Source organism: Talpa occidentalis, unplaced genomic scaffold, assembly GCF_014898055.3.
Source record: "Talpa occidentalis isolate TD23 unplaced genomic scaffold, MPIMG_talOcc4v2.1 talOcc4.15, whole genome shotgun sequence".
NCBI classification, from domain to species: Eukaryota; Metazoa; Chordata; class Mammalia; order Eulipotyphla; family Talpidae; genus Talpa; species Talpa occidentalis.
The window spans coordinates 41305883-41329063 of record NW_023601543.1 but is presented as its reverse complement, the minus strand read 5'-3'; the positions used below and the strand labels follow the sequence as shown (position 1 = coordinate 41329063).

Here is a 23181-nt window from a genome sequence, read left to right as displayed (position 1 = left end):
TAATCATTTTTACACATATATAACACAAGTAAGTCTACCAGGTATTTAAAAATTTCTAGCATCTACTATCTTATTGATACAAGGCATCATTTTATCATTTCAAAAACTGAACAGCCTTCTTAAGACTTCCAAATATAAGGGCCTCCACGGATGGCGCAGCGGTTGAGTGCTGGGCTATGAAGCTGCCCGCAGCCTTTGCAGCACTGGATCGATCCCCGGCTGCCGGTGAGGGTCCCACATGGCGCGGCAGACCTCTCCTGCCACGCCCGCTGCTCCCCTCAGCAGTGTATTTCGTTGGTCTGCTTGTTCCGTTCCCCGCTCTAGCTATGGTGAAATCTCTCACCTTTCCGTGCTTCTGACTGTACCCAGTGCTTGTGTAAATATTTTTTTTTTAAAAAGACTTCCAAATATAAGTCTCTTAAAAGTTAAATCCATTTGTTTTAAAAGTATCTGTGGGTGGGTTTATTTCTGGGTTCTCAATTCTATTCCACTATTCTGTGTGTCTGTTATTGATATAGTACTAGGCTGTTTTCGTTATTATGGCTTTATAATATAAATTGAGGTCTGGGAATCTGATAATTCCATTCTCTTTCTTTTTTTATGAGAGTTGCTTTTGCTCTTTAGGGTATTTTGTGATTCCATATGAATTTCAGAAGTATTTCCTCCAGTTCTTTGAAAAACACCGTTAATATTTCTATGGGAACTGTGCTGAATCTATATATTGGTTTAGGTAGGATGGCCATTTTGATAACGTTGACTCTTCTAATCCATGAACAGGGAATATTTTTCTATTTCTTTGTGTCTTCTATTTCTTTCAGCAATGGCTTACAGTTTTCTTTGTATATAACTTCTACCTCCTTTGATAGATCACTTTCTTAATTTATTTTTAATCTATCACATTGTATATATGAAGGCAACTGATTTTCTTGTTGATTTTATACCTTTTCACTTTGCTAAATTGATTGTTTCAATTAGTCTTTCAATGGACTCTTGAGGGTTCTCACCTACAAATAATGATAGCTTTACTTCCTTTCCAAATTGGATTCCTTTTATACCTTTCTCTTGTCTAATTGCTCTAGCTAGAACTTCCAATACTGTGTTTACTACTAGTGATAAGAATACACATCCATGTCTTGTGCCAGATCTTTGTAGAAAAGCTTTCCTTTTTCACCATTAAAAATGATATTAGCTGTAGGTTTGGTTTAGATGACTTTTATTATATTAAGGTACATTGTGTTTAATCCCGTTTTTTCATCATAAATGGATGTTGGGGCTTATCAAATACTATCTCAGAATCTATTGATATGACCGCGTAATTTTTTATATTTCTTTTTGTTAATGTGAATAACTTGGGCTGATTTTTGATGTTAAATCATTCATTCTTGTATCCCTGGTATGAATCCTACTTCATCTTGGTGTATGATCCTTTTAATGTATTGTGGGATTCAGTTTGTTAGGATTTTATTAAGGATTTTTGTGTCTGTGTTCATTAGGGAGACTGGTCTGTAACTTTCTTTTTATATGGACAGTTACTCTGACAAAGAACCAAAGACATACACTGAAACAAGGATAGCCTCCTTCAATAAAGTATTGGGAAAACTGGACAGCTGCATGCAAAAGAATGAAACTAGACCACTATCTCACACCGCACACAAAAATAAATTCAAAATGGATTAAAAACTTGGATGTAAAACCTGAAACCATAAAATACATAGAAGACAATATAGGCAAAACATTTCATAGGTTAAAGTTTAGTGATGCATTTAGCGATTCATCCCCAATAGCAAGGAAAACAAAAGAGAACATAAACAATTAGGACTACATTAAGCTATAAAGCTTTTGCACAGGGAAAGAAACTAAAATGTAAACAAAAAGATACCTTATTGAATGAGGAAAAAAATATTTGTACAACATACATCTGACAAAAGAATGATGATCAAAGATATACCAAGAACTCTTAAACCTCTACAAAAAGAAAACAAATAAGCCAGTAAAAACTGCACAGAAATAAACAGACACTTCTCCAAAGAAGACATACAAACTGTAAACAGGCATGTGAAAAAATGCTAGCAACACTTATCATTAGGGAAGTACAAATCAAGACAATGAGATCAAGACCACAATTTTCACACCTGTGAGAATGGCCCATATTGAAATGTCCAGAAACAGCAAAGGATGGAAAAGATGTGGAGGAACGGGAACCCTCTCACACTGCTAGTGGAAATGCAAACCAGTCCAGCCCTTAGGGAAGCAGTATGGAGGAGTCTCAAAACATTAACAATGGACCTGGCTTTTCACACAATATTTCTACGTCTAAGTAACTGAAAAATTTTGAAAACACTCATTTGGAAGGAAATTTGCACTCCCATATTTATTGTAGGACTATTTACTACAGCTAAATTATGCAAACAAATGAACTGCCCCAAAACAAATGAGTGGATCAAGAAGATGTGTTGTATAAACATAATGGAATACTACTCAATGATCAAAAGAGAAAAACTCATGCCATTTGTGGCAACATGGATGGAGCTGGAAGGGATATATTGCTAAGTGAAATAAGTCAGAAGGAGAAAGATAAATACTTGATGGTTTCACTAATATGTGGACTATAAAGCAACTAAACTAAGAGTCAGATAAAGACAAGCTTAAATCTAGCCCTTGATAGTTGACTACAGAACTGAAGTCAACTTGTGTAAACACAAAAAGATAAGGAAGCACAAAGGACTATGGTGGTGGACTATGAGTTATGAGTGATTTCTTGGTGGATTCACCAAGGTGATAATACCTGATGGGAATATACAAATATTACCTATTACCTCAATTAAAAACAAACAAATAGAACTGCATAAACTAAAAAAAAAAAAAAAAAAAACCTCTCGTCTCAAAAAATTGCTATATATCTCTACCAAGTGAATAAAATTACTATACATAAAATATTAATTATCCTTGTATAAAATTTTAAATACATAAAAGCAGAGATAAAGAACACAACCTTGCATAATCTCCAGTTTAGAAAATAACTCACTGCCTACCTTGTATTATCTGTACCCTCAAAACTGCCTCATTTTACCAATTATTGTGAAGTAAATTTTCACCAAAAAAGTCATTTTAACTGTAAGTATTTATTTGAATTAGAATTCTTTTCAAAAATTATTTTTATTTTAATTTTGAGGATAACATTTTTGCTCTTTTGCTCTTCCATATGTGCACATGTTCCATTCATTCTCCACCAAACCATTCGCTTTCTGTCAAAATTTTTTGTGCTCCTTTCCCTGACACCTCTCCTAAGCAACCTCCCCCCCACCCCACCCTCATGTTCCTTCTGGTAACAATTAAATTCTTTCACTATATTTTGCCTGTGTATGTTTTTTGATTATTTATATTCCACAGAGGAGTAAAACAATCCACTCTTTCTTTCACTATATAACTTTCACTTAACATAATCACCTCAAGAGCCATCCATTTTGTACCCAAAGCCACTATATTTCATCCTTTGCATAGCTGTGTAGTAGATATTCCACAATTTCTTTATCCATTTCTCTGCTGAAAGGCACTGAGTTGGCTCCATAATTTGGAACTGTGGACAGTGCAGGCTATATAGTCATAAATTATTTTATATCAGTTTTCATATTTATTTTTTCAAGGTTAGACAATAATTTAATGAGAGCCTCCCTTCCAGTTCTTCATTCTCTAAGTTACTTTTTCTGCTTATAGATCTTTGTGTGCGAGTCCAGGAAGATGGATGGGGGTAGGGGTGCAGCATACTCATAAGGCTGTTTAAACTGTCTTCCTCGTATTGCAGGAACAAAGCTGGCAGATTCAGTGCCTTACATAGTGTCTTTATCCAGGCCATCTTTTTTGCATCCTTCTGCCCATAGTTCTGTAGGATCTGACACTGTTCTGGAGAGGCTCATTGCAAACATTGAACCTCCAGCCAGCTGCACTTTTTGTCTTGGATGTCAGTACCTATCCTGCCAGTCACACTGGAATCCCCAAAGAGGTCCAGGTAATCATCCTGGATCTTAATGAACTCTACCATCTCCAGCAGGAGATAGTTGCAACACACTATTGGAAGTCCTAGCTGAAGCAATTAGTAGAATAAGGCTTCGAAATAAGCTATTCTCCATCAAAGCAACTCTTTTGATATAAGAAAAACCAATACTCATCAATCTCTCTGACTGATGAAATCATTATGACAATGTGCATGTTCTGATAATTAGTTAACCAGTTGTGACTGTGTAGTTGCCACTGTTTATATTATATTTACTTCCATTTCTAAGCAGATTTCTTTTCACTACCTTTTCTCACTATACCCAAAACCAAACTTTCCTGGTATGCGTGATACCCACAGCCAAGACAATATTTTAGATATAAATCAGGGAAGATATTGAAAGGAATTAAGTATAATGTCTAAATTTGCCTATTAAATACCTTACTAATGAATAAAAATATTACAAGAAAATCATTAAAATAATTTTCTAATAGAGAAGCAACCCTTAAAGGCAAATCCAAATTGATACTAGTTGGGAAGCAAAAAAATTACATTGAGCAAATAATATTGAGTATCTAACCTCTGAGGAGCTGTCTAAGTCGTCCTGTACACCTGAATTTTGACTTGATGTTTGCGAATTATGCTCTATGTTGGACCGTGTTTGGTAAGTGTGCTGGCGCTTTCGCTGTGTCCTTCGTAAAGATCGCCCACAGCTAGGTTGATAATCGTTCTATGGAAGAGAAGGAAAATGGATTTTAAAAAATGAAAGGTTCAGTGAATGTACACAAAGAAATATGTATAAAGAAAATAAATTGGTGTGGATGGAAACAGTAAGGGATAAGAATAAATCCAAAAGAAGAAAAACCAAGATATAACTGTATTTACATATATTTAATCCACCTTCTACTAATCTTGATACTCATCTCTTTTGAAAATGTTGTGATCACATCAAAGGCAGTGTTGAAAGTATGGACTGCAAGAATTTTCCCACCCAGAATATACATATATTACATTATTCACAATTTATATAGAATGAAGCAAGATTATCTGTAACATTAACTATCTATATAAAATTTTTAATATATACTTTGGCTTTATAAAGTTATATTTAATAAACAGGTTAAATTAAGATTTAATTTTTAACATCTAAAATTTAAAGTGAAAGCTATTTTATTCTAACCTTTACAAGTATAAAATATTATTACTGATATACCATGTCAAAACTATAACCCTGATACGTCATCAGGAATAAAAAAGTTTAAAAGTCTTATGAATCAGCATGTAGCACCAGTTTTTTTTATGTAAACATTTCACTGTCAATATAAATAAAAATGTTTACAGATTCAACTACCCTGTTTATTAGTCTCAGATAAGTCTGCTATTTGACATATCAGCTTAGCAGGAAAAAGGAATATAAATAGTGAATCTGAGTCAAAATCATTGAGTCAAAATGATTTTGACTCAGTCAAAAGTCTGAGTCAAAATTATTCAAAATCAGAGAATATCATATTAACTAACAAAACAACAGAAATTAAGAAAGCAAGCATTAAAGTGATCTAAGAATATATGGAGATATTCAAGATAATTACCTAAACATGTGTTTACCCATATCAAATAAAAAACTAAAATCCAGGGTCCGTTAGCTAGACTTTTTAAATAAAATCAAAATTAGTCTAGAAAGCTACCATATTCTTTAAGAGTTGTGGTTAGATCTGGAGATAAAAACTACACATTCTTATGTTACTAGTTCGTTCAATCTCAAAGTACCAGTAAGGAGCTTACAATGTACCTAGTGGAAATAGGAATCTTACTGCCTGATCAGCAATTTCTATTGGAAATATGAATCTTCCCAGTGCATATATCAGATATTGATCCTATATGATTAAGGTAGGACAGGAGTGGGTCTAGGGCAGGGATCAGAAGACATTTTCTGTAAAGCGTCAAAGGGTAAATATATTTAGCTTTACATGTCATATGACATCTGTTGTAACTGATCAACTCTGTATAGCATAAAACAAGCTAGAGATAACATATAAATGAATAAGTGTGTCTCCATTCCAGTAAAACTTTATTAACAGAAATGGGTACCAGACCAAATTTAGCCCATGGGAAGTAGCCACGAGCCACAGGACCACAGGCCAACCTTTGGCATAGGTATCTAAGCATTTGTTTTACATTGCAGTTAGTGATAAAGCAATAATTTTAATGTTCTACTTTTATCATATTAAAATGGTATTTTAATATAAATATCCTATACCTACAATATCCTATACCTTAGATTTTTGAGGTGCAGCCCTGGCCATATGTAATTTAAACTTTATTTATAATAAATCTATACCTCAAATTGGTGTTCAAAAAATAGGTTTCTTATATGCACATACCTTTCAAAGTAGTCCCTTAATATGAAAGTACCACCCTTCAAAAACCTGATATCTATAAATGTATGCAAATAGTGTATCCCAAAGTATTGTAAAACTAAACTTACCCTTTGGGTAGTATAAGATGGCTTTTTTTTCTTTTCAACTGTATAAAGACAGATTTCTATGTCACCTTTTGCAGCTCGACATTCTTCCTGAACCCTAAGAATAGAAAATAATCAAAAAGCAAACCAGTATTTTAAAATTCAGGAAACAAAATACTTTCAAATATAAATTTTGCCATTTTAACCATTTCCAGGTACACAATTCTGTGACATTAATTACATTTACAATGTTGTGTAAACATTACCACTATTTCCAAAATGTTTTCACCTCCACAAACTTTGTAACCATTTAACAATAATTCCCTATTTCTTCTGCACCTTGCCTCTAATAACCTCTAACCTAGTTTATGCATGTATAATTTGCATATTCTAGAAAATTCATGCAAGTGGAATTAAATGTTATTGTCCGTTTGTGTCTGGTTATTTCACTTAGCATAATGTTGACCCATGTTGCAAAAGCTATCAGAACTTCATTACTTTTTATGGCTGAATCATAGTCTTTATGTGTAGGTCACATTTTGTTTATCCATTCACCTGTTGACAGAAACTTGAATTGTTTCTACCATTCAACTATTGGTATTAATATGGTATTCTACTTTATTCCCTGCTAACAATGGCGGTTTTAAAGTTTTGAACAGATTTATTACAAAATGCTCTTCTATCAGAGGTTAGCATTCAGTGTATAAGTTGGCTATGCTTTCTTTTTTCTTATTACTATAGAAGAAAAGAAAGAAAAATGAAGGAAAAAAAAACTAATTTTGCTTCTTGTTGGTTGATCTGGTAAAAGGCTAGTTTAGGAAGATAACATGATTAATATGGATTTTACGTGTTTTCTGTCAATGTCCATTTTCTTTGCTAAATCTATTTCCAGTTGATGTGGATTATCTGGAATCAAAATTAAAGTACATGTTGGGTGTTACAAAGAAGAGTAGGGATTCTAAGTTTGAATTTATACTAATGAAAATATTTCATCCAAGGAAATGTACTAAAATGACATTCTTAAATACAGCCCCCCCAAGCACCTGATTCTTCTACATATGTGTATTGTACTCCAAAACTGCTCCAATGCCAAGTTCATGGCCTTCTCCTCAGAATCACTGCTGAATTTTGGATCTATAGATCACTACTATTATTAAACCACCATGGTCTTATATTCTGACTCAATAATATTTGTATTCTTCCTCTTAACCTAGACTATAAACATATGAAGACAGAAATTATGTTTTTCACTTTTTGGTATGCCCCAAACCATTTAGCACAAAGCTAAACAAATTGAAGATACATGAATCAGCTAGATTAAAAAATATTTCAATTTTTATACTAACATGATACATTTTAATTTATGTACTAAAAAAAGCAAGGCTCTTAACTTTCTTACAAATGTTACCTTATTGACTCACCTACTAACTCCATTATTTAGTTCATTGACCACCACTCTTCTGCTCCAAGCCATGAGATCTCGTTCAGTGGCCATCTGGCTCCGAGGAGCATTGTTATGCATTTGTCGGACACCTTCAATTTGACCACTACGTCGGAGCCCAATATTTGAAGAAGAAGATACATTCATATTTGGACTTCTCAGAGCTAAACCCAAAACAAGAAAGGTACAACTCTGAACAGAGGTCTAAATAAAATAGAAGATTCAAAGATAATATTGCTGTTCAATATTGCTATCCCTTTGCTCTAAATTTCTTATACCCTCTATACAGTGTAAATACTGTTATGAATAAAGCAGGTACTCAATAAATGTTTAAATTTTCCACAGTTCTTTAAATTTTTTCAAAGCATTTTTACATCTGTCACCTACTAAATGCTCAGTAAATTTTTAAAAAGTATATTTCACATAATTTGGTAGAGTCAAATGTTTATTAGTACTTGTTCAAAAACGTTTTTTAATCTCAATTCTCCTTTTATTTAATCCATTAAAAGGTTTCTGAATTGTACAAAAATGAAAAATGGTGTAAAAATACATAAAATAAAAAATTAAAAAAAGGTTTCTGAATAAAATCTATGCTTTCAAAACTAGTAAAATAAGGGGGTGAGGGGAAGCAAATATTGTCTAAAAAATTTAAAAAATGATAAATGTTAAAAACAAATAAATAAAGTCAAAAAAAGGATAACTGGAAAAAATAGTAAAATAAAAAGTGCAAAACTGTTTTAACGATCAAAAATTTTATTTTTAAGAGTGATAAGCAGGGCCTCCCCTGGTGGCGCAGGCGGTTGAGCGCTGCGCTGTGGAGCTGTCCACAGCCTCTGCAGCACTGGTTCGATCCCAGCCAGCCGGCGAGGGTCCCACATGGTGCGGCATGCCTCTCCTGTTTCACCTGCTGCTCCCCTCAGCAGTGTATTTTGTCAGTCTGCCTGTTGGTACCCCACTCTGTCTCTGGTGAATACTCTCACCCTCCCAACGCATCTGGCCTGTACCCTGGTTTTTGTATAAAATAAATAAATAAATCTTAAAAAAAAGTAATAAGCAATTAAAGGATGACAGAATTGACAGCACATTTAAGCTTTCATTAATTTTTATTTTTCATTGCATTTAAGCTTTTTTTTTTTCATCCTCCAGAAAGGTCCCTACAAATTTAATTTTGTGTATTTACAAATAAAACAAAAATAAAAACTGGATGTTCAACTGTTAAAAGTACCAGAAACTACTCAAAACAAATGAACACTGCAAATAGAAGTCAATGGAGTTCTTTTACTAATGACATTTCAAATCTATCCATAGAAACATAGTAGTGGATGTAGAAGTACATGCTGATTTCATTAATGGATCTCTAAATCAGGTTTCTAAGCAAGTTTAATGTTTTAGGAACAAAGGGCCTGATATATAGGATTATCACCTCACTTCTTATTATTGTTCTAAATTAAGGAAAGTTTATCTGAGTTAGGTGATCCAAAAGATGGGAAAAAAAGAATCTCTTAATTTTATGAAATACTAAAGAAATCAGGAAATATGTAAAATAACCTGTGAATCACCTCAAATTTAAATCACTTTATTTGTTTCTGTGGACTCCAAATTGGCCATGTTACATAAAAATACCCCAAATCCATAAATGAAAAAAGAAACAAATCTGCCAAAATCCCATGAGGATTTAAATTGAAAACAAAACTAATAGTTTTTGATAAAAGTAAAACTGATGTAAGGTAAAATTTATGTAAAACTCAGATGCATAGACACATTTCATGTAAAATGAAAGAAGAGAAACAACAGATTAGAAAAATAGTGGAAATGAGGTCAAACCACTGTGAAATTCAATTCAGAAGTTATACTTGTATTTCCCAGGAAGAGGGCAGCGTTCTTGTCAACAAAAGAAGGCAACTTTTTTGGTAATGATTTTTAAACTTATAGTGGCTTTAATTTTGAAAATTTTAAAGGTTGATTCCCCTATGAAGGGGATGGATTTATTGCAGCACCTTGCTTATTTAAACAGAAGCAATGACAGCAAATACATTATAGAGTTTTTAAAAGAGAGTCTTTAAAATTTGTCATTTTACAAATTATAAATTTGTAATTTATACAAATAACAAATTATAATGAGATTAAGGCACTTTGGTACATATATCACAGATTAATAAAAAATGATTCTATTTTTATTATTGGTCAGTCAAAACCGAACCAATAATAAACTTTTAACATCTGACTACAAAACTGAGGCAACCAGAAGGGGAGGTGGCAGGGTGGGAGTGGGGGAGGGAAGGCACCCAATGGAACATTGGTGGAGGATTATTGGGATATTGGTGGTGGGCAGGGTGTAAGAGTATACATTTGCAGAGCTTTAAACCTATAATACCAAGAATAGTTACAAAGCTGTAAATCTGCTTTACCTCAATAAACATAATTTGGGAAAAAAAAAAATTTGTCAGTTGATAGAAAAATAAAGCAAAACCTAAAATGGAATTACTTGGTACAAATAAATGTAGTATATTTATTATACCTTTATAAATAAATACATACCACCATTAGCAGAGTATGATCTATTAATTGGAAAATGTGGAACATCTCCTTCATTAATTAGTCTCAGATCTTGTTCCCTCTGTAGCTCCCTGATTATTCCATCAAGAATGCTCTCATCTTGGTCGTTGGTTTGTTGCCCAATTACCTGTTCCACTACTTCACCATCACCTTAATGAGACCAAAGATATGAAACTAAAACATTATTTATATTTTAAAATACCCTATATACAGTAAAATCAAGCTTAACTCATAAATTTCTAGGCAACAGATTAAAAAAAAACTCTAGAGAGACAACCTCCAGAAGAGAAAGTTTGTTTCTTTGATGAGAATTTCCTTTCTGAAAGATATCAAAATTATGTTTTATATAATCTTTTGATAGCACCTTAGTATGTTGGTGAGTAGAAAAATTACTTCCTATACACTGAAATTCAACAATTACGTCTGAATAAAATCTATTTCTATGACGTTTTTCTTTCTTAAAATCATCGTACACATTTTTTTTAAGATTAATTTATTTATGCATACAAGAACTGTGGCACAGGCCAGAGGTGCGGGGGTGGGGATGAGAGGATTCACCAGAGACAGAGTGGGGAACAGAACAGGCAGATTGACCAAAATACACTGCAGAGGGGAGTAGCGGGCGAGTCAGGAGAGGTCTGCTGCACCATGTGGGTGACCTCCCTGGTTGGGGATGGAACTCGTGCTGCAGTAGCTGCAGATAGCTTCACAGTGCTGCTTTTTAACCCCTTGCGCCACCAGGGAGGCCCCTGTACACCTGTTTTTCTTCTTGACTGCTAGTCAGATTAAATGTCATCTGATAGAGAAACCAAGTGGTCAGGTTTTATAGGAAATGAAATGAAATAAGACTTTTTATTCAGATGTTTTCAGTTTTGTCTCCTATTTAATATTCATATTTCCACCCTTGTTTGATAAATGTGACTTCATCAGAGTAACTATCAGCACATGTAACACCATATCAATGCCCCACAAATTATACTGCTTTTATGAAAGAAAACATAAAATGATGTACAACATATTTCACCTTATAAAGGCTAATTCAAGTCTTAATTCCCTAGTGAAGAAATAAAATTCCACTTGCAATTCAATAACTCACTAGCTAATATGTGGAAGAAAACCTACAAGTAACAAACCTAGATAAGAAAACATTCTGGTGTGGAAGGTAGGGTGGAAGAAACAGTACACCTAAGGGAAATAACCAGAAGAGCTGCTTTGCTGGAGAATAGCTTATTTCAATGCCTTATTCTACTATCCTTCCATCACACCTATCATTATGTGCTCAATATCCTCCAATATTGAGTATTATTTAAACACTCACATCTCCCTCCCAACATACAATAACTCTTTTCAATTCAAACATGGTGATAGGCAGCCACTACCAAATTTGTGGTGTTTGAAATTTTCTCTTCTTGGGTCCACTAACTATGGGCTCTGAAATTAAAATACCAAGGCTATAAGCAATAAAATAATACCGATTATAAAAGCTTGATACATTACAGTTAGCACATTTAATCATTGCTAGAAGTCAACACTACAAACAGCAGGATCATACATATGTTCAGGGTTTCTAAGGAAGCAGGTCAACACATTCTCTGCTTCAGCACATGCTTGTTTGTTCTAATTCATTTATTAGTGTCCAGGTGAGATAAACAATGTAAAAACAATCCAGTAAGGTAAAAAGCATTATGCAACTGAAAATTAATGGAAGTATTATATAAAATAAAGTATAACCTACTGTGGAGTTTAGCAGAGGGACATATGCCATAGAGAGTATAGCAGTAAATATAACATTTTATAAATGTTTTAATTTAATTTTTGAAATAACATACCATTAGCCACATATCCCAGCTGTGGTATAAGTTGTTCATCTTTACAATTTTCCCGTCCTGGCACTAGCCTTTGGAATTTTGTGGGATGAGGATTTCCATCAACATCCACTAAGAATGGGGGAGGCATGAGGTGAGGAGCTTGTTGAGTTTGTTCATCCAATACATAGTTGTTGGCATCACGGATAAGAGGTCGATAATCCGTGTGGAAGAACATCTGATCTGGAATCTTTATGAAAGATTTTAGAATGTAACATACAAAGGGCATTTGTAGATAGGCACTTATTTTCATTCCTAGAGCACATGCATTTTTCAAATCAGACAATTTTTGCATTTTTATAGTTCTCTATTGCCATATGTTCTCCTCAGGTAGAAGTGAATCACCTAGATGGTAGTCCTCTTTTCTCCAAAAAATCCTACAGCTGTATTATTTTCTGAACCTATATTATCTTTCTTCAATTAGGATAGAGAGAAATAAAGCAACAAATACAGTAAAGTTAGTTGTTTGTTTTCCATTAATTACTCATACTTTTTATATAGATTTTATTATAGAATAAAAATAGTGAAAACACTTAAATGTTTAAAAAGCAAAAAAAAAAAAAAAAAAACTCTAAACAATTTGCCACTGAGAAAATCCATATGGCTCTAAAAATGGAACTTTTACTTACCATTTTATTTTCTTCATCTTATTTTTAATAAGAAATACACTGTAACTGAGTGGTATTTATTCTTGGAAATCCCTATCAAAGTTCCAAAGGTAAGTATTTCTACTTGAATTACAAAATGCATACAGACCTTTATGACTATTTTTCTTGCTTATTTTTATTCGAACAAGGATAAATGGAGTATAAAATAAGTGGAAAGGCAGGTAAGTATCAATTTCATCAAAACTACTCAAAGGAGATACAAATATTGAGTTGATCTCAACAATTCTAAGTTCTCTTTCAACTCCAAAATTTTATAACCTATTCCAAATTCACAGCTAATAAAATATAAGGCACTAAATGAGTTATTATCCAAAGTATTTTAACAAGATCAATAATAAGTAAAATAGCCAAGCAACAAATTAAACATCCAGTCATCAGCTATTAATTCTCAATTTAGGATAAGTAGAGAACATAATTTGGTAGTTGTTCTCCAATTACACCTAAAAGGCAGTACAAAGAATATGTTCCAAGCAGTGATGAAAAAAATTTACCAAGAAAGGTGACTTTATTAGTCTTATTTATTAACATTAACTGGAAGGCTTCTAATTTTATGAATGATACTATCCAAAATTGTTGCCTGCAACAAAAATTAAATGTACTAACCTTTTCATAATATTTACTGCATCCAAAACCAAAAAGCAGTAAATGTCCATGAGAATCTGTACAGGCAAAATGGTTTCCATCTGGTGAAAATTTACAATCAAACACTGCACCATGGCCTTGGCCTTCAATCTGAAATTTAGAAGGATCACTTTAAGTCACTTAGGAGGTTATTTTCAAATAATAATTAGGTAATAATGTCCCTTGCCAATGTCATGAATTCTGTGATGCATCAACATTCCAATGCCCTCTCTGGTTTCTGTTCCCAGAACCCTACTGAAACAATAAAGCCCTGAAAGAAATTATTTTTAGCAGTGTCATACCTCAAGAAATACTAAATGAGTGACTAAAGAGAAAAAAATACTAAATACAACAAAACTGACATAGGTAAGCAACGTGAAGATACTTATTTTCACATCCTAAATTGTAGTGCATTTAAACCTTAAAATAACCACCTTAAAATCAAAGCACACAAATTGATTTTACTCTCAAAATACAGAAGATATTATTAATGTTCCAGGTATCTGTAAAAAGCCTATAAAAGGGAGCTCAACAGCAAATAATTTAGAAATGTTTAGTCGAAACTATTCTTCAGAGAAGGGCACTAAACATGCAGGATATGAGTAATCCTATTACCATAGGAAGAGTTCTCCTGGGAGAAGAGAAAGCCCACCAGATTTTTCAATGATTTGGATGAAATATACTTGACTATCTCTACCTCCGATTCCATGTTCACAAAACAACTTCCTGATAACAAAGCAAATGAGTTTTCCAGAGGCAGATATAACATAATCACTGTGGTGATTCATAAATTAAGATTACACTTTAATATTAAACTTTCGTGATTTTTGGTTAATGTTAATTCCAAATTTGAGTTTCAAGAGTTTAGAACTGGGGTTCAGAATTTGGAAAATGCTAATAACATTTATGCTAAAGGCATAATTTTGACTGCCCTTACTCTTAGATCTTGAGACATTTTCTGCCATTATTTTATGTATTAAAGCACAGACAATAAGAGGTTCCTTGGCACTAACCATACTTTAACTACCAAGTCATTAAATAAATAGAAATCAGTTTTAATATGAACTAAGCACAGCTTTTCCTTACCATGTTAAAATAATTCCGAATTTTGGTCCCCCGGTCAAGGTCCCAAATAAAAATGTTCCCATCATGACCTGCCGAAAGTATGATCCTTTGATCAAATGGGTGTGCTTCCAAAACAAATACTTCATCATCATGTCCCTGTGATAAAAATCAATGTTATAAATGAAAAACAACACTGACTATCTGGTTTATTTGGTCCAGTCTTAGGAGCGAGTTATCTATCTGGCACAGATGAATTCATACACACCAATTTAACAACATTTACTTCATGGCCACTACAAAAAAAAAAACAATTCAGTTAGAGTTCCGCATACGTTTAAGTGCTGATTTCATAAAATATTCAACAGAGAGAAGACCCCAAAAGGTGTTTAAAATAAAGATAGTCCAAAACAGTTACACCTCATTAATCAGCTCCCTGAGGTAGAATTTATATTTCTAGAATTCTACTGTTTAAAAGGCCATAGGAAAGGTCATAAATAGAATCATTAACAAGCAATCCTGGGCCTCCCCGGTGGCACAGTGGTTGAGAGCTGGGTTGTGAAGCTGCCCACAGCCTCGGCAGGGCCGGTTGGATCCCCGGCTGCTCCCTGGCCACTGGAGGAGGGTCCCACATGGCACGCAGACCTCTCCTGCCACCCACTGCTCCCCTCAGCAGTGTGCTTTGGTCCTTCTGCCTGCTCTGCTCCCCGCTCTAGCTCTGGTGAATTCTCTCACCCTCCCGCGCTTCTGACTGTACCCAGTGCTTGTATAAATTAATTAAATTAAATTAAAAAAAATTAAAAAAAAAAACAAGCAATTCTGCCATAGACAAACCATTATTGTTCTTCATACAGCGCTCTCTAATACCTGGTATTCAGATTGAATTTTGGAAGGTCTAATGATACAAACAGAGGACTCTGAAAAAACAGTGACTCTGCCCTTTCATCTACTTTATATTTGAAGGCTTCATTTAATATGCTATCTGAAAAACTAGTGTGCTACTAAAAAAAATAAGTTCTATGTTCTATGCACGTTTCCCTCCCAATAAATCAAAGAATATCAGTTTATGGAGACCTTAGAGATTAGGAGTCTACAAAATGTGGCCTGAAGGCCAAATCTGGCTCTCACCCTCATTTTTGTACACAAAGCCTATGAGATAAGAATATTTTTTACAATTTTAAAATGTTGTAAAAAACACCATATGTGGACAATAAAGTTTAAAATATTTACTATCAGACCTATAAAGAAAAAGGTCGCTGACACCTGATTTAGATCATTGTTGCATTTCCTTAACTCCTTGTTAGAGAATACATAATTAACAATACGCTCCAAGTTGCATTTCACTTAGGAACACACCAGCATTTTACACATCAGGAACATCCAGAAATATTCATGTCTTGTGAAACCAGAAAGTACATTTTATCCTAAATCATGGTAGAAAAATGAATAACCCCTAACATATTAATATTATAGGCAAAGAAAATGACTTATTAAAAAAAATAACTGCAGACTTGCTGAAAACATAAAGTACTATGATGAGTAAGTAAAATCTCATTATAATAAATACCATTACAATTTGAACTTTACCAAAACCCCCATCCCAATAATTACTAAAAAAGTTCTTTGTTATAAAAAAATCTCTTGCTGAAAAATCAATTTGATATACTAAAAACTTTCCCAGATTCCTAAACAGTAAATAATAAAATTACTCTGGGCCTCCCCTGGTGATGCAGTGTTTTTGAGCACTGGGCTGCTAAGCTGCCCACAGCCTCTCCAGCGCCTGTTTGATTCCTGGCCGCCGGTGATAGTCCCACATGGCAAAGCAGACCTCTCCTGCAGCGCCCGATGCTTCCCTCAGCAGTGTATTTTCAGTCAGTCTGCCTGTTCTGTTCCCCGCTCTGGCTTTGGTGAATTTTCTCACCCTCCCACGCTTCTGACTGGACCCAATGCTTGTAAAATAAATAAATAAATCTTAAAAAAAAAACAAAACAATAAGATTACTTTGTTAAACTCAAATTATTAATGGTACAACTACTTCAGTGTATATTGGGAAAAAGAGGTTTTTAAATAGGGGATATTGTTTTTGGTCATAAGCCTTAGAATAGGGCATGGTCACTCGAAGATGGGAAATAAAAGCTGATCAAATTCAGTACGTTAAAATTTGTCATATGCCCCATTTTTATTTATTTAATATATCTCTATTTCTACCACCACACCAATCCAAATCATCATACAAGAGATTCCCCAGTATACCCAGAAACACTCTTATTCCCATTTCAATCTATATTCTCTATTATGTCACTTTAATTATAAGGTCTGAGATAATAGAATATATTTATTAATCTCGCCTGACACAGGCTTCCTGAAATCTTGTAACTTTCTGGGTGATAAGAAAACTAAGAGCATCTTTTATTTAAATATTTGGTCTTTGACCTTACTTTCAAAAAAATGGCTCCCAAAACTCATAATTTCCTGGGCAACAGCTGCATCTTTTATTCTAATGAGGAACACTGAATGGGCTCCTAGATGAAGGATAGTTACTGGAAAAATCAAGTCATGATTAAGAGGTAGGGGTTTTAATATTCCCCTCACCAATTCTCTTGAGAAGGGAGATAGGCTGAAACTTCAGCTAATAATAGATCATGCCTGATATAATATACATAGAGAATCCCAAAAACTCCACAGAAAAAATAATTCAACTAATCAATCAGTTTAGTAAAGTGGCAGGACACAAAATCAATACACAAAAATCAGTAGCCTTCCTATACACAAACAATAAATCTGAAGAAGAAGAAATACCAAAAAAAAATCCCTTTTATTATTTAAACAAAAAAAAAATCAAATACTTGGGAATAAACCTTACAAAAGAGGTAAATGACCTATGCAAAGAAAACTATAAAACACTGTTAAAAGAAATAAAAGAAGACACAAAGAAATAGAAAGTCATCCCCTGCTCATGGATTGGAAGAATAAACATATTAAAATGGCCATCCTACCAAAAGCAATATACAGATTCAATGCTATTCCAATCAAAATTTCAATGTCATTCTTCAAAGAAATAGAACAATTATTCATGAAATTCATATGGAATCACCGGAACCCCAAATAGCCAAAGCTCTCCTGGAAAAAAAAAAAAAAAAAAAAAAAAAAAAAAGAATGACATGGAAGCATCACACTCCCAGACTTCAAACTATACTACAAACCATAATCATCAAAACTACATGGTATTGGAACAGGAACAGACACACGTACCAATGGAACCAAAGAGAAAATCCAGAAATAAACCCACAGATTTATGGTCAACTAATCTTTGACAAAGGAGCAGAGAATATGCACATGAGCAAAGAAAGTTTGTGCAATAAATGGTGCTGGGAAAACTGGGTCATACATGCAAAAGAATGAAGCTTGACCATTACTTCATACTATGCACAAAAACCAACTCAAAATGGATTAAAGAACTAGACATAAGACCTGAAACCATAAAATACATAGAAGGAAATATAGGCGAAACACTGCATGACATGCACCTCAGAGACATGTTTACAGACACATCACCCAAAGCAGTGATAGAGAAGGCAAAGGTAAACAGCTGGGACTACATCAAATTAAAGCGCTTCTGCACAGCAAAAGAAACAATAACAAAAACAAAGAGAAACCCCACCGACTGAGAGAAAATCTTTGCACCCAACACTAATGATAAAGGATTGATCACAAAAATCTACAAAGAGCTGATGAGACTCAACAACAACAAAGAAAATAATCCTGCCAAAAAATGGGCAGAAGAGCTAAAAAGAAACTTCTCTGAAGAGGAATTGCAAATGGCCAACAGGCATATGAAAAAATGTTCAACATCACTTGTAATCAGAGAAATGCAAATCAAAACTACAATGAGATACCATCTCACACGAGTTGAGAATGGCACAAATTAAAAAAACTAGCAACAACAAATATTGGTGAGGTTGTGGAGAAAAAGGAACTCTCCTGCACTGCTGGTGGGAGTGCAAACTGGTCCAACCACTATGGAGAGCTATGTAGAGATTTCTTGACCTACTAAACATTGAGCTTCCATATGATCAAGTAATTCCACTCCTAGGTATTTACCCAAAGGACACAGAAACATTAATTCAAAAGGGCACCTGCACCCCTATGTTTATAGCACCACTATTTACAATAGCTAAGCTATGGAAACAACCCAAATGCCCAAAAATAGATGACTGGATCAAAAAGATGTGGTACATATACACAATGGAATATTACTCAGCAATCAAAAAAGATAAACACATGCAGTTTGCAGCAACATGGATGGAGCTAGAAGGGATCATGCTCAGCAAAATAAGTCAGAAAGAAAAAGAAAAATACCGGATGGTCTCACTCATAGCAGGAATTCAGAAAACCTAAATAAGAGACCAGGAAAAAGACTATCCAATACAAAGTAAAAATCAAAATTAACAAGCAACTATAAACCAGAGACACACTATGGGGGGAGGAAGGGGTGGGCGGAGAGAGGAAGGACTAGAGTCAGAGGGGTGGGGTGCAACTGTATGGCAAATATAACCAAAATGAAAATGTATACATTGTGCAAAGATGAAAAATGATGTAAGAATTATATAAAACAAAGTATTAAAAAAAATAAATAACAGGGCTCAAAACTGTAAAAAAAAATAATAGATCATGCCTACATGATAAAACCTTCATACATAATGAAGTCTTCAAAAAATCCCAAAAGTATGGGTTTTGGTGAGTTTCAAGGTTGATTAACACCTGGAGACGCTGGGCAGCTCTATGAATCTTGCCTTACTCATCCCATCTATCTGGAAGTTCATCTGTATCCTTTATCATATACCTGTTATAAACCAGTAAGTAATAAATGTTGCCCTGAGTTCTGTGAAATCACCCTAGCAAATTAATTGAACCCAAGGAGGGGGATCATTGAAACCTCTGATCTACAGCTGGTTGGTCAGAAGTTCAGGTGATAACCTAGGCTTGTGACTGTTCTGAAGTATGAGTGTGTTTATTGGGGTGGGGGGGGCAGTGACAATTTTATAGGAATCTGATGCTGCCTCCAGGTAGAAAGTGTCAAATTTAAGTTACAATGTAGGACACCCTGTTAGTGTTACAGAGAATTGCTTAGTGTGTAGAAAAAACTCTACATATTTGATGGCCAAAAGTGACAGAAATATTCTATATGAAAGCAAGGGAGTCAAAGGGAATAAAGAAATAGTAGGGAGAAAATGTTTTTTTTTTTTTTCCTATAATCAAGAAGAGAACTATGAGTTTTTTTCAAATTACAAGGTATTTATCAAAAGAAAACTCACATATCATTCCTTTGCTTTTAAGTCAGTTAATGTTTTCCTCTTGGTCTTACAAAACTTGGAATGGTCTAACCCATGTCTGTTTCTCCAGTCACATCTGGTGTCATTGTTTCTGTTCTCTGCACTCTGGACAAAAATTGTGTTTTTCAACTCCCTTCTACCTAGGGACCTTGGTATATGCTTTTCCCTCTTCCTTTAAGAATCTCCCAAACTCCTCAAATATAAAATTTATCATACATTTATTTGACACTCAATTATGCTGAAATAGAAAATATGCAAAACAGATAATTACATGTGTAAAGAAATATCACTTCCTACTAAAATCTTTAGACTTTTCTATGTTTATCATCATGTCAACAAATAAGTGACTAGACAGAAAATCAATACACAAAAATCTGTTCTGTTTCTATACATTAAGAACAAGCTTACAGAAAGAGAAATTAAGAAAAACAATCTAATTTACAACCTCAGCAAGAAGGACCTGGAAATAAACTTAACTCAAAGAGGTGGAAGACACATACACTGAAAACTCTAAGACACTATTAAATGAAATATAAGACACAAATAAATGAAAAGATATTCTGTGCTCATGGATTAGCAGAATGAATACCATTAAAATGGCCATCGTACATAAAATAATATACAGATACAATGCAATCCTAATCAAAGTTTCAATAACATTTTTCAAGGAAATATAACAAATACTGAAATTTGTATGGAACCACAAGATTCCAAATAGCCAAAGCAAACCTGACAAAAATGAACACACAAGTATCACACTTCCTGACTTAAAACTATACTACATAGCAACAGTAATCAAAACAGTATAGTATAGGAACAAATTAGAAACACAAACTAAGGGAACAGAACAGATAGCCCAGAAATTAACCCACAAATAAATGGACAGTTAATTTATGACAAAGGAGTCAAGAGCAAAAAATGGAGAAAGGAAAGTCTCTTCAACAAATGGTGCAGAGAAAACTGAATAGCCACATGCAAAAGAATAAAAACTAAATCATTAATGACATATACAAAAATAAATTCAAAATGGAGTACAAACTTGGATTTAAGACCTGAAACCATAAACACAAAGAAAACATAGACAAGTTACTTGACATCAGCCTTATAGATGTCTTTGTGGAAATGATTCCAAAAGAATGGTAAACAAAAGCAAAAATAAACATATGCAACTATATCAAACTAAATAGTTTACAGGGAAAGAAACTGTCATCAAAATTAAAGGCCATCCTACACAATGGGAGAAGATATTTGCACATCATACATCCAAAAAAGGGATAATAGCCACAATATATACAAAACTAATATAACGAACCAAGAAAATAAGCCATCCAACCAAAAATAAGCAGAAGATCCAAATAGGCACTTCTCCAAAGAAGATGTACTGATGGCCAACAGGCACATGAAAAATACTTAACTTCACTTACTATTAGAGAAATGCAAATCAAGTTCTAAATGAGATCACTTTATACCTGTGAGAATGGTTTCTATCCAAATGGCTAGAAATAACAAATATTTGTCTGGGTATTGAGAAAAAGGGACATGGCATACTGTTGGTGGGAACGTAAATTGGTGCAGCCACTATGAAAAACAGTATGGAGGTTCTACAAAAAATTGAAAAGAACTACCATGTGATCTAGCAATTCCACTTCTAGATACTTATCTGAAGAATATGAAAATACTTATTCCAAAAGATAAATGTACCCAATATTCACAGCAGTATTATTCACAATAGCCAAGACACAGAAACAAACTAAATGCATATTGATTAATGACTAAAGAAGATGTATCGCATATACACAATGGCACAAACCAGCTATTAAAAAAAAGATGAAACCTTGCCATTTGTAACAACGTGGATAGAACCAGAGATGAATATACTAAGCAGAATAAGTAATAATTAGAAAGACAAAGATAACAGGTAATTTCACTTACGTGTGGAATATAATGAAATAAAGCAAATCAACAAACAAAACACAATACAAACAACTCTTAGACTCTCACAATATGGTAGTGAGCAGAGGGAATAGGGAAGGAAGAAGGAGTTAACAGGCAGAGGATGTCAATTTGATACTAGTGAATGGTACTAGAACTTTGGATCTGGGCATGGTATGGGAAATGCATTTACAGAAGTGTATATTATTCTCCGGAAAGTTATTTACTATTATAAACCAATGGAACATCAACTAGAAAAAAATAAAAAGGACAATTTTTTTAAAAAGAAAATACATGGTAGTGATAAATACTTTATGACAATAAAACAAGGTAAGGTAATAAGACAAAGACTTGCAGGCCTTCAACTCTTAACCCAAAATTCATTTACTAAGGAAGCTTTCTCAGGTCCTCGCAGACCAGGTTTAGCAGCCCGGTTAGAAAATTAAATTTTAATTTTCACTTTTATTTCTTAACATTTATTCCATTATTTTTTTTTTTCTCTTAATAGGACGTAAACTCCAGGAGGACAGGGACTCTTTAAGACAGAAATAATACCTAACTCAGTGACTGGCACACAGTAAATGGTGAATAAATATTTGCTGAATGGAAGAACTGTATACTCCACTAAGATCCTGATATACAAATTGTTAACACAAAAAAATATAAGTTCTGTATGAAAACTGAGACTGTTACAAACACTGAAAATAGTCTGTTCTAAAATTTCTCAGTAAAATTCACTGAAAACAGAGTACCCATGAGTAAACGAAGGGAAGAATACTATAAAGAGAATGCTAAGGGTACTAAGATAGCTTTATTTTTTTTAATTTTTTTTAAAGATTTATTTATTTATTTATACAAGCACTGGGTACAGTCAGAAGCGCGGGAGGGTGAGAGAATTCACGCAGAGACAGAGCAGGCAGCAGAACAGGCAGACGTGGCAGGAGAGGTCTGCGCGCCATGTGGGACCCTCACCGGTGGCCGGGGATCAAACCAGCGCTGCAGAAGCTGCGGGCAGCTTCGCAACCCAGCGCTCAACCGCTGTGCACCGGGGAGGCCCTAAAATATCTTTATACAAATAATTAAAATCGATGTTACAAAACAGACTTTGAAATGTGATGTATAGAGATACAGATCTGTTATATGTAATACTATAATAGCTGCTAGCTACATATAGCTTATTAACATTTGAAATGTGACTTGTCCAAATTGAGATGCTCTGTAAGTATAAAATACACACCAATCTGAAAAAAA

General features: G+C 34.0%; 1 protein-coding gene across 1 annotated transcript in view; it reads right to left on the bottom strand.

The window, feature by feature from the left end:
- Positions 1 to 23181, bottom strand: part of BRWD3 (bromodomain and WD repeat domain containing 3) — a 154238-nt gene that overhangs the window by 49040 nt on the left and 82017 nt on the right. The window contains 7 exon segments of the mRNA XM_054695885.1: positions 4572 to 4721; positions 6477 to 6570; positions 7874 to 8057; positions 10432 to 10599; positions 12279 to 12504; positions 13586 to 13714; positions 14690 to 14824. Coding sequence (XP_054551860.1) covers positions 4572 to 4721; positions 6477 to 6570; positions 7874 to 8057; positions 10432 to 10599; positions 12279 to 12504; positions 13586 to 13714; positions 14690 to 14824 — 1086 coding nt within the window.